Source organism: Bos javanicus, chromosome 7, assembly GCF_032452875.1.
Source record: "Bos javanicus breed banteng chromosome 7, ARS-OSU_banteng_1.0, whole genome shotgun sequence".
In the NCBI taxonomy this organism is placed as follows: Eukaryota; Metazoa; Chordata; class Mammalia; order Artiodactyla; family Bovidae; genus Bos; species Bos javanicus.
Window position 1 is genome coordinate 58,245,511 of NC_083874.1, and position 13,358 is coordinate 58,258,868.

At 40.6% G+C, this 13,358-nt stretch overlaps 1 protein-coding gene across 1 annotated transcript in view; it reads right to left on the reverse strand.

The window, feature by feature from the left end:
• Window positions 1-12,928, reverse strand: part of DPYSL3 (dihydropyrimidinase like 3) — a 117,380-nt gene extending 104,452 nt beyond the window's left edge. Inside the window, exon 1 of the mRNA XM_061423900.1 lies at window positions 12,314-12,928. Within this exon, the coding sequence (XP_061279884.1) occupies window positions 12,314-12,694 (381 nt within the window). The 5' untranslated portion in view covers window positions 12,695-12,928. The remainder of the gene's footprint in view (window positions 1-12,313) is intronic.
• Between the last annotated feature and the right edge of the window lie 430 nt (window positions 12,929-13,358).

The window sequence follows — 13,358 nt, forward strand, 5'->3', positions numbered from 1 at the left end:
TTAGGGTAGGAACTACTTTGGTAGAGAAAAATTCTCTACCAAGGAGAATTTTGGTAGATCGCCCTTTAAAAATTTCTTTCTTCATTGGTTTTTATCTCCAGCTAAGACTTAAAATCTTCTTCTCATGTCTTTTACTTTGTCCGCATTTACTTGGCTTTGTGTTCCCTTAATCTCATCTGCTATTGAGCAGTTTGGCCTAGACTGTATCTGTCTTTCTTACACAATTTACACAAAACACTTTCCTGGCTTTATACACTGTAGAATCTTGCCCATGAAGTTCCACACTGGAAGCAACCACCCCATGCTCAGTAATCCTGCAGCATGAAAATGACCATACCACAAGTGTCCATTTATAGGAAATTCCCACAGACAAATGGTAATGAAATGGGTATACAACAAGATTTAGCTAGAAGAAGGTCTACCACTTCCTTATTTACAACAGCAAAAAAAGGGAAAGTAAAAATGAAGTCAAAATTGAAAACAAAAACATCAATTTAAATGGTCCAGTTAGAAGGAATAAGTGATTAAATACATGATGTCTCACAGTAGAGTACTATATTGCTATTGTAAGTTATATTTTGGAAAAATCTTTGATGCTCTGTAAAGGTACCATAATAACTTAGATTAAAAAAAAATAGTTTAGAATTTCAGATCCAGCATGTAAGGAGCTAAGAAGTTGCCACTTCATCCTAACAAGTAAAAAGCTGAAAAAATTTACCAGTTCTTAGATCCAGCAGAAAGGTAAGGACACAGAGAAAACCACTGCCTCCCAGATTGGAGGAAACAGAGGGGTGAATGCAGAATCACACCTCACCTGAGCAGAAAGTCAGGAGCAAACACCCCCAGAGGAAACACTGCTGAGGTAAGAAGAGCTGAACTGGGATTGATGAATTGCTGGAGGCACAGCATTGTCAACTTGGAGAGTTAAAAATGCCAGGGGACCCAGTTATCCAGTTACCAGAGAACCCTAAACGTTCTGTGACTGTTGCCTCCAACAGTTCTATCTCATCCTCAGAGCGAATATTAGAGAAAAAGCCCTGTGGCTTCTTGCTGGGAGAAGAGTATTTTTATATATACCAGAGCATTCTGTTCCAAATAAGGCCTGCCTTCAGAAGAAACTACTTCACCAGAGCCTAACTTGCTGGAGTTTGATCAGAGCTTAATCTACCTGATGCGGGGGAGGGAATATCCAATACTAAGAACCTCTAGCCTTCCATGTGGGAGAAGGAAAGTACACAACTCCAGTCCCCTCCAGCCATCCTGTCCCACCTAATGCGTGACAGGGAAGGGCTGTGAAGTTGCTAACGTTCAGATTTCAGAGGTACAGGCTCATCAAAAGACTGAGACCTAATCATAGCACTGCAGAATGCTTCCCCTCCACCCACATCTTACCACCACATTAGTGAAGGCCTATTTACTAGAGTTTCTTTTACCTAGTACATGTGTCTAGCTTTCAACAAAAAATAACAAACTATACTAAAAGCAAAAAAAACAAAACACACTCCACAGTTTGAAGAGATTGAATGAATATCAGAAACAGAGTCATCAGGTATAAAGAAGGGTATTATTTAATGATAAAGGGATTAATTCTCCAGGAAGGTATAACAATTCTAAATGTATATGTACTTAAAAACAGAGCATTAAAGTATGTGAGGCAAAATCTGATAGAACTTCAAATAGAAAAAGATAAATCCACTATTACACTTAGAGATTTTAATACCCCTCCATTGAAAATGGACAAATCCTGTAGGCAGAAAAGCAATAAAGACATAGTTGAATGTAACAGAACTATCAGTTAACTAGCTATAACTGATATCTACACACTATTTCATCCAAATACAACAGGCTTTACATTCTCCTCAAGCTCACACAAAACATTCACCAAGATATACCACATTCTGGGCTATAAAACATACTTTTAACTAAATTTAAGATAATAGAAATCACATAATATTTATTCTCAGACCACAGTAGAATTAAACTACAAATCAATAAGAGAAAGATAGCCAGAATATCCCCCAAATACTTGGAGATTAAACAGCACCCTTCTAAGTAACACACGCGGCAAAGAAGAAATCTTAAAAGAAATTTTAAAATATTTTGAGAAAATAAAAGTGAAACCACAACATACCAAAATCCACGGAATGAAATTACAGCAGTGCTTAGAGGAAAACGTATAACATTGAATGCATATATTGGAAAGGCATAAAGGTCTAAAATCAAGTCTAAGTTTTCATCTTAGGAAACTAGAAAAGAAAGACAAATTAGATCCAAATTAAGCAGAAGAAAAGAAAGTAAAAATCAGAACAAATCCATTCAATTGAAAACAAAAAAAAACAACAGAGAACATTAAAACCAAAAGCTTGATTTTTCAAAAAAATCAATACAATTGATAAGTATCTAGGCAGGATAGTTAAAGAAAAAAGAGAAGACATAAATTATATGTATAAATTACATATATCTGAAAAAACAATGGGATATCATCATAAATTCCATATACATTAAAAAGATAATAAAGGAGTATTATGAAAAACTCTATGCCCATAAACTTGATAACCCAGATGAAATGGACTCATTCCTTGAAAGACACAATCCACTAAAACTCACACAAGAAGAAATGGACAATCTGAATATTTGATGATAAGAAACTAAGGAACCAATATTATTCAACTTCTATACTTACTATAAAACTACAGTAATCAAGACAGTGCGGTATTGCCAAGAAATAGATCCATATAAATACAGTCAACTGATCTTGGAAGGAAAGTTATGACCAACCTAGACAGCATATTGAAAAGCAGAGATATTACTTTCCCAACAAAGGTCCATCTAGTCAAGGCTATGGTTTTTCCAGTAGTCATGTATGGATGTGAAAGTTGGACTGTGAAGAAAGCTGAGCACTGAAGAATTGATGCTTTTGAACTGTGGTGTTTGGGAAGACTCTTGAGAGTCACTTGGACTGCAAGGAGATCCAACCAGTCCATTCTGAAGGAGATCAGCCCTGGGTGTTCATTGGAAGGACTGATGCTGAAGCTGAAACTCCAGTACTTTGGCCACCTCATGCGAAGAGTTGACTCATTGGAAAAGACTCTGATGCTGGGAGGGACTGGGGGCAGGAGGAGAAGGGGATGACAGAGGATGAGATGGCTGGATGGCGTCACCAACTGGATGGACATGAGTTTGGGTGAACTCCAGGAGTTGGTGATGGACAGGGAGGCCTGGCGTGCTGATTCATGGGTTGCAAAGAGTCAGATGTGACTGAGCGACTGAACTGAACTGAACTGATCTTGGACAAAGGAGTGAAGAGAATACAATGGAACAAAGACAGTCTTTCTACAAATGGTGCTGGAACAACTGGACATCCACAAGAGAAAAATGAATCTAGAGACAGATCTTACACCCTTTACAAAATTTAGTTCAAAATGGATCACAAACTTAAATGTAAAATGCAAAACTCTAAATCCCTAGAAGACAGAAGAAAATCTAAATGCCTTTGGGTATGGCAATGACTTTTTAGATACAACAGAGGTACAATTCACAAAAGAAATAATGAATAAGGTGAACTTGGTTAAAAATTTAAAACTTCTGTTCCACACAACAAAATGACAAGAGAATCAGAAGACAAGCCACAGACTGGGAGAAAATACTTGTAAGATACACAAATGATAAACGACCCTTGTACAAAATATAAAAGAATGTTTAAAACAATAATAAAATGAACAACCCAATTTAAAAATGGACAAAAGACCTGAACAGACACCTACAAGAAGAGAATATACAGATGACAAGTAAGCATATACAAACATGTTCAGCATGTTCTGTCATTAGGGAGCTGCAACACAGTTGTAGCTAAGGCAACAATGAGATATTACTACATGCCATTTCCTTCTCCAGGGGATCTTCCTGACCCAGGGATCGAACCCAGGTCTCCTGCATTGCAGGCAGACACTTTACCGTCTGAGCTACTAGGGAAGCCCCACATACCTATTAGAATGGCTAAAACCCAAAATAGTGATAATACCAAATGCTGACAAAGGTGTGGAGCACAAGGAATTCTCATTCATTGCTGGTGGGAATACAAAACTTTATGAGACAATTTAGAGATTTTTTTTTTAACAAAACAGAACATATTCTTATCATACAATCCAACAATCACACTCAACTTACTCAAGCAAATTAAAAATTTATGTCCACACAAAAAGCTGGGAAGTTTACAACAGCTTTAATCCTAACTGCCAAAACCTGGACACAACCAAGATGTCCTTCAGTAAGTGAATGGATAAGTAAACTGTAGTAAATCTAGACACTGGAATATTCAGTGCTAAAATGAAAAGACGTGGAGGAAATTTAAATCCGTATTACGGATAAAATAAAACAACCTGAAAATGTTGGATATTATATGATTCCAACTGTATGACGTTCTGGAAAAGGCAAAACTATAGAAACAGTTTTTTAAAATGTAGTTGTCAGGGGTTAAAGGAAAGAGAGGGATGAATATACACAGCACGAAGGATTTTTAGGGTAGTGAAAATACTCTGTATGATACAATAATAATGGATACATGTCATTATACATTTATCAAAATCCAGAGGATGTACAGCACCAAGAGTGAACCCTAATGTAAACCATGGACTTCAAGTAATGAGAATGTGTCAATAGATTCTCAATTGCAACAAACTCTGATGCTGGTAATGGAGGTGGTTATGCAAGAATGGAGGAGGTTATGCATGAAAAATATGGGAAATCTCTGTACTTTCCACCCAATTATGCTATGAACCTAAACTTACTCTCAGAAATAAAGTTTAATACATGCTTCAAAAAGTGGTTTAAAAAAATTGCTTAGAAACAGATAATGCTGCATGTTCCCACTTGTATTTTGAAATAGAGAAAGTATACTCCTGTTAACGGCAATTTTTTCTGGGAGATTATGATGAAATGCAGTTTATGTTTTCCTAATGTTTATCTATTTCATTCATCTTTGACCCTCCAATACTAGTTTTTGATTGTGCACCTACATAACTAGTGCTTAGTAAATGTTTTTGAATCAATGAGAAAACAGAAAATTAGTGCATAAAGGGAGATCTGGGGACTTCTCATTATATTTATGGTGACCCTTGTTATCCATATCCCACTGGCCCAACCCCACACATAATAAAGTACACTGAGCACTAACCAGCACCTGGCTTGCAGCCTCATCACAAACCTTCAAGGGCTGTGAACTTTTCTCCAGTTACTAGTCCATAAAAGAGGATATGTCCCTGAAGAACTCAGGCTGACAATGAATTCACTAATGACTAGAGTATTAGAACCACTGACTGCTACAGCATTGTTCCAAAGATCACAGACTTACAGGCACTCACCCAACTAGGTGGGCAAGACAAGCCACCAGAGTATAAGAAAAAAATATCAGGATGCACTTGTATCTCTGAAAACATTTCCTTTTCAGTTTGTACTTTTTCTTTGTATTTAATAATGTCATAAGATATTAATAAATTATTTGTATATGTAACTTACATATATGCATGGCCTGCCAAGCAGAAGACACAAGTTCAGTCCCTGGGTCGGGAAGATCCTCTCAAGAAGGGAATGGCAACCCACTCCAGTATTCTTGCCTGGCAAATCCCATGGACAGAGAAGCCTGGTGGGCTACAATCCATGGGGTCACAAAAGAGTTGGACACGATTTAGTGACTAAACAACAACAATAACATATATATGTAGTTTTACATTTAATAATGCCTTAAGATATTAATATATTTATATACATTATATATATGTAATTTATATATATGCACATCTGTGTACACATATATGTATATATAATATATGCATACAGAAAGAGAGCATGCTCTAAAATTTTGTGCATAAAGGTACACAATCAGAGAAGGTTATAGACCATCTGGTCCGGCCCCTTTATTTTAGAAAGGACGAAACTAAAACTCAGAAAAGTGAGGTAACTTGCCTAACTGTTAGTCGCTCAGTCATGTCCGACTCTTTGTGACCACATGGATGGTAGCCCACCAGGCTCCTCTGTCCATGGGATTCTCCAGGCAAGAATACTGGAGTGGGTTACCATGCCCTTCTCCAGGGGATCTTCCTGACCCAGGACTCAAACCCAGGTCTCCTGCATTGCAAGCAGATACTTTACCGTCTGAGCCACCTGGGAAGCAAGTTTAACAACTTACCCAAACTGTATAGCTGAAGAAAACTAATAGTTAAAGGAAGTGTAATGGTTTACCCAGTTGTCTTTTTTTTTCTGCCTCATTTCACAATTTTGATGGAATTAAACTGTTTTTTGAATATCATGTGAGATAAATTTTAACATTTTCCTAAAAGTTTAATTTTTAAAATGTCCTTACACACCCAAATGGACCTTCTTCCTCGTCCTGCAAAAGGAGGGCTGAACTTGCACTCAAGGATGGCACTCTTCTCAGTCAGATTTCCTCTTCCTAGGGAGCTTTACCCGCTGTCTCACAGGAACATTATTTGCAGGAATAATGCTCAGTGGAAACTAATCATAGACAGAATCAGATATAGAAATCACTAACAGAAAAGCATCAGACAGTCCTCTGGTCTTCTAAAACATTACTAACAAGCATTGTCAGCAAAACCCTGTCTCCAGGGACCATTACTTTGAGGGAACTCTGCCAATCATAGCATTACTTAGAAGGCGCAGTTTTTATGATCCTCAAACGCCTACTGTCAAACTAAACTAAAGTTTTGAATGGTTTCAAACACTTCCAGGTTTGGCTAAGTAAATATACTTTCAAATTCAAGTGCGGCCTGAGGGCCAGGTAAGAGCTTTTTCCCCCAGCCTGAGTGCATACTTTAGTTTGTCAGAGCAGCAAATGCCTTTGCATTACAGAGTATGGATGCGGATGAGTAGAGACCTAGAATTCTGTTGCCAGCTGTCTTCCTTTGTGGAGGGTAAGGACAAAGACTTCAATTTCTCTGAATCATTTTGAAAACCATCTCCCAGGATTAAAAAAAAAAAAAAAAAAGCAAATGGTAAAAGGTAAGAAGCACATCTCATTAGTTTCAAAATTCTCTCCTCCTAGAACCAAAAGCCCTGCTGAATTCATAAGGAAATGTTTTGCACAAAAGTGGCCCATGTGAGAAGCTGGGAACTAGAAAGGATCCCCAGTTCCCAAAAGGGAGTTATCAATAGACCTATGTAATCATAATGTCATTGCTTTGTTTTTACAGATGACAGTCTTTGCAGAATCATTTGGTCTTGGCAGACCATATATCATAATTCTCCTCCCTTTAGTAATTTCTTCACTGCTAGAGAAAATTCTGCATATGTGGAAACCATCTTGACAAATGGTGAAAAAATATTTTCTTTTCACTTAGAATTGCCTTTTTTATACTGTCAGAATTTATAAACAAAAAGTTGTGTGGAGAATTTTGGCAATATGAATGCCTAGCATGAGAAAAATGTAAACATGCAATTTAACAAAATGTTTACAAATAGGTCCAGAACCGCAAGAGAAACACCCAGGGATATCTCAAACCTGGAACTTGGCATTTGGCGGATAATTCAGTGACTTTTTTTTTACATTTTTATTCTGGAAAAACACTTTTGTTATTTAATCCTTTCATAAGGTATTCATTTATTAACCAAAATGATTTCCTTCAGGTGGGAATTAATAACTACATATGCTAGAGATAAAGCATATTTTAATTTTATCATGATATTTTTTAAAAAACTCTTTTGATAGCTGCAGAATTAACTTGCAAGAATAAGGATTTTGTAGCAAAGACTGTTCTCAAAGATTGAGCAACTGAGCTCCAAGCATACTGAATAATGGGCTGGCAGGGAGATGTAGGTGGTTTTTAAGGTGCATGTAGTGGGAAGATTTGTGTGGGGGGTGTGTGTGTGTGTGTCTGTTCTTGACATGTAACCACAATTTAGGGCAAGGGCAGATCTTCCCACTATTTATGTCAGGCACATAGAAAATGTTCAAAAAGAGATATTATCAAATCTATAGACAGTCCAAATCTGGAACAAGGGATATTTTATTATAGAACTAAGCTTTAAAATTATCCTGATAGTAGAAAAATAAGCTAAAATGGTTATGAATATTATAGAAGGGGAAAAAGTTAAAATCCTACAGTTAAAGGGTTTTTCTTTCCTTTTGGTTTTAAGTTCAACTGTAGCAACATAGTATGCAGATATCCTGGCTTTAAGAAGCAACAGTTAGAACTGTACATAGAACAATGGACTGATTCACAATTGGGAAAATAGTACAACAAAGCTGTACACTGACACCCTGCTTATTTAACTTCTATGCAGAGTACATCACGACAGATGCCTGGCTGGATGAATCACAAGCTGGAATCAAGATTGCCGGGAGAAATATCTACAACTTCAGATATACAAATAATACTACTCTATTGGCAGAAAATATAGAGGAACTAAAGAGCCTCTTGATGAGGGTGAAAGAGGACAGTGAAAAAAATGGCTTGAAACTCAACATTCAAAAAACTAAGATCATGGCATCCAGTCCCATCACTTCATGGCAAATAGAAGGGGGAAAAGTGGAAGCAATGACAAATTTTCTTTTCTTGGGCTCCAAAATCACTGTGAACAGTGACTGCAGCCATGAAATTAAAGGACACTTACCCCTTGGAAGGAAAGCTATGACAAACCTAGATTGCATTGTTCAAAAGAAGAGATATCACTTTGCTGACAAAGCTTCATATAGTCAAAGCTATGGGTTTTCCAGTAATCATGTACGGATGTGAGAGTTGGACAATAAAGAAGCCTGAGCTCCAAAGAGATGATGCTTTCAAACTGTGGGCCGGAGAAGACTCTTGAGAGTACCCTGGACTTCAAGGAGATCAAACCAATCAATCCTAAAGGAAATGAACCCTGAGTATTCGTTGGAAGGACTGATGCTGAAGCTGAAGCTCCAATAGGTTGGTCACCTGGTGCGAAGAGTTGACTCATAGGAAAAGACCCTCATGCTGGGAAAGATTGAAGGCAAAAGGAGCAGGGGCTGACAGAGGATGAGATGGATAGATAGCATCACTGACTCAATGACATGTATCTGAGCAAACTCCAGGAGACAGTAGGACAGAGGAGCCTGGAATGCTGTAGTCCATGGGGTCACAAAGAGTTGGCTATGACTTAGCAACTGAAAAACAACATCCTAGCTCATGTGGAAAAGTTTCTGAAGGCTTGAATGACATAGAATTTACTATGGCGCCAACAGCAGGACATGGATTACTGGATTATTATGGGTAATCTTTACTATAGAATCATAAGTTGTATATAAATCAGGGAAAGTAACTAGCCTAATGCACTTGGGCATGGCCATATCCCATGTAGAACACTGTGTTCAGTTCTGGGCATTATATTTTTGAAAGAATATTTATAAAGTATATTAATAATATAATCTGAAAAGGAAATTCAAGTGGTGAAAGGCTCATAGAAGGGAGAGCTGAAGAAACTAGGAATAATAAGGCTAAAAAGGAGAATTTTAGGGAGAATGTGATTAATTGCCCTAAAACATATAAAAGGCAGTAAAAGCAAAGGGTAATAATAATTAACATGTATTGAGTACCATATGCAAAGTAGTCACTGTTATCTGCATTTTGCAAAAGAGGAAAACTGAGGCCCGCAGAATACGTTACACATCTGTGGCCACATAATTTATAATGGTTGAGCCAGTTTTCATCCCACTAATCCACCCCCAGATCTGGGAGAGAGATTAAAGCTATTTCCCAAATATTTCTAATCTCCGTTTACAGAATCCTAGTAAGACTGTTAACTTTCTCAATTTTTTTGAAGCTGAACATGAACTGATGATTTGCTCTGGTCCAGGAAATATGGCCATAAGTCATATACATAACTTCAGTGCGGGAGTTTAAGAGCCTATGAGCAATTTACCACATGCTTTTCCTACCTTGGATGTGAGGACATGGAACTTCCATCAGTCTAGGTCTCTGAAGGGCAATGATTAACAGCTGTCCTGAAGATCCATGATAGACAAGTAGCAGGAGCAAAAACCAAACCATTATTGTTCGATTAAGCCACTGGGATTTGAGGACTGTTTGTTACTGCAACATTATCTCAGCTTTTCTGACAGATACACAAGCCTACATGCTTAAACTCATTAAAATATCTCACCATAAGGAAACATTGTTATTCATATATTCCCAGAACCAAGAATAGTTTGTAGAAACTAAGGTAGGTAGACTTGGACTTTTTTTTTTAATGTAAAATCCTCCAAAATTGCTTCATGTGAAGAAGTGAGCTCCCTGAAAATGGCAATATTTAAACAGAGACCAGATAATGATTTTGTACCTACATAGCGAAAGAGATGGCTTCATTATGGGGGTTTTATCAAACTTTTATCCAGCACCTCCAATGTACCAGGCATTTCAGCCACAAAGATAAATCCAAACACCCTATCTTCATCCTGGAGGAAATAAGTTCAGAAGTAGATAACCTCTGATGTCTCTTCGATCAGTGTGATTCAACTAAATTAGAGATAATAACATGGTCTGGATAAAGCTGACAGCAAGCCCGAACTTAGAAATAAGCACGTAGCACTACAAATCCTGGTTGTATTATTATTTTTCAATTAAGAGCCAAAAGTACAGGGTTTGCAAAAAGAAAGAAAAAGAAAGACATGTTGGGTTTAAAAGAGGAACATTTTCCCTTTCTCTAGTTACCATTCTTAAATCCTGCAAACCAGGCATATGATCTGGCTTACATCAGGGGTGTTCCAGCAAAGGGAACAGCACTGACTCATAGCAATTGTTACCGACCTTTTCCATCACCTCTCCCATCCCTTCGAATCAGGAAGGGGACATTTCAATACTTATCAAAGTCAGATCTGAAAAGAGGCAATAATCTTTCCCTAGGGCCATTCTTCAGTTTCAAAATCAGCCAAACCCTTCCCAAAAGATCAGAAGCTTTTCCTAAAAGGGTATTTAAGTGGGACCTAGAGGAATCCCACATTCTAAGGATGATGTGAAAATCACAAACTAAATGAGTGATTCCAAGACACAGTGATGTTCCCCAAAGGCACCTTAAAACCATACTCATTTTGGTACTTTCTTTCCTGTTATCAATTCTTAAAACTTAGTTTATTTTTTTTTAAACTTCCAAAAATCAAGCAGCACAGAGTTCTCTCCTTTCACTGGCTCGCTGCATTTTAATGGAAAAACATCTAAAACTTGGGTTAGCATTAACTTTAATTGCTCTGAGGCAAACATTTCCATTTCAGGTTATGATTCATAACCGTATTAGTCCAATATAATATATGCAGGCTGGATTTTGCAGCCATTATCTAGACAAGGGTGAGGTATCTGATTACTATTGTTCCCCAACTCAAAAGGGTCAGTTTGAACTCCTGAATACTCCAATCTCTCCCGCCCAGGCCCTGAGTTTTCTGAACTATGGTCCTGATTTTTTATGAAATAAATGAGGGCAAGCTGAGTTTCAGTGCCACATCTTAAGTGCCATATCTTAAGTTCAGTGTGACATGAGTTTCTGAAAAAATACACACAGAAAAAACTGGCTTTGGCACATGGCAGAGCAGTAGGGAACTTGCAGCTGTACTAGTTTAATATGCGCCCTTAATACTCTTGCCTATTTTCAAAAATACAATACCACTCTTCCCCAGACAGCTGGCTCCCCAGCCTCCTGGCTCCCCAGCCTCGCGCCAAGCTACCTACACAAATATACACTTAACAAACACAGATGTGAAATGTCGACCTAGGGCAGAAGAGAAGCAAGGGGTTTCGGGTGTTTAGTCTGGTGGCTCCACACTGAAAAGTTTCAGGAACAGAGCTGATGTTGGAAGAGTGAGAGGGGAAACCGCCCAGCCTGTACTTTCATCCGGGTACTATGGAGATGACCCCGTTTTCCCGGGACCAGTTTGCCCTTTGCCCTGGTGACCTGGCTTGAGATTTAATCTAGAGACAGAAGGGAGATCAAGAAGACAATTGTGCGGGTGGGTACTCAGACCGAGAGAAGGGCTAGAAGTCACTCAGCCTTCCTGCACTGGCCGGGCTGACACACCCACTCAGAACCGATGGCCCGGGGATGCGGCAGGGAGGGGAGGGGACCCACGCACCCCGTGTCCCGCGCACACAAAGATGCTACAGTGGGGACGCGCGTGAATAATTCAGATTTGGGCTGGAAGGTCTCGATGCACTCGGCGGAGGGTGCCCTTTTCCTCCCCCTAGTCCTCCATCCCCCCCACAAAGTGAACGAGAGAAAGTTGTGTCCGGGCCAAGGCGCCCCGGGGCTGCAAAGGGAGCGAGGACAGGCGGAGAGGAAACCCGGGCCCCCTTACCTTGTCCTTGGGGCCGAGGTTTTGCAAAACCTCCTTGCCGGTGGCGCTCCGGATCTCCACCCCAGCGGGCGCGGGCGACGCGGGCGCGGGCTCCCGGCTCTCCTCCCGGCCTTGGCCCCGGTGCGGGGTATCCCCCTCGGCGCCAGGTCGGCTCCCCGAGCCTCGGACGCTGCCCTGGCTGCTCCGGGGAGTCTTCGCGCCGCGCTGCCCCACGCTCAGGGCATCGAAATCCAGCGTCTTGCTCTCGAAGGCGCCCTCCACGTTGCAGAACATGCCTCCGTACTTCTGCCGCGGGACCTGGTCGGTGGTGCCCGGCCTGGCCAGGTACACGGGCAGATCGTCTTCATGGGAGCTGTCCCAGCCTCTGCGGCCCGAGGCCATGGTTGGATCGCGACAGCGGCCCGTGGGTTCTCTTCCCCAAAGGCGGAAAGGGCAGCAGCCGGCAGCGTGCGCCGAACCACAGTGACTGGGGCGGGAGGAGGCGCCTGAGCCTTCGCGCCAGAGGCGGCAGTGCTGCTCCGGTTCCTGCCAGTCCCCTGCGAGCCCCGAGTCAGCGAGCGCAGCGCTTGGGCCGGAGCGGCGGCGTGTTCCGCTCGCCCGCCTCGCCCGCCCAGCCGGCCGCACCTCCTGCGCGCCGGGACCCTAACGTGGCCTCCTGCGATCACGCGTCCCCGCCGCCCATCCAAAGGAGAAATCCAACTTGGCGCGCGCGCACACACACAGGCACGGTTCCAGCTCGCCCAACAACCCCCAGGTTGACACTCAAGAGCTCGCCTCACTCTCATGTGAGCACAAACCCTGTTTTACCCACACTCACTCCCAAGTTGGCCTCCCAAACACAAGCCTCTGCCCCACTCAGGTACGGAAACTTTGTTGGCTCAGGTGGGTTGATATAAACTCTAAGCTCTTCCTGATTTACAGCAACACACACACACAAACTCAAATTTACCAGACTCACAATCTCAGACTTTGTTTACCCATAATCCCAGACTCTGTCTCATCCTAATCTTAGAATTGTCTCCCGGTTCTAGAATCTGCCTCACAA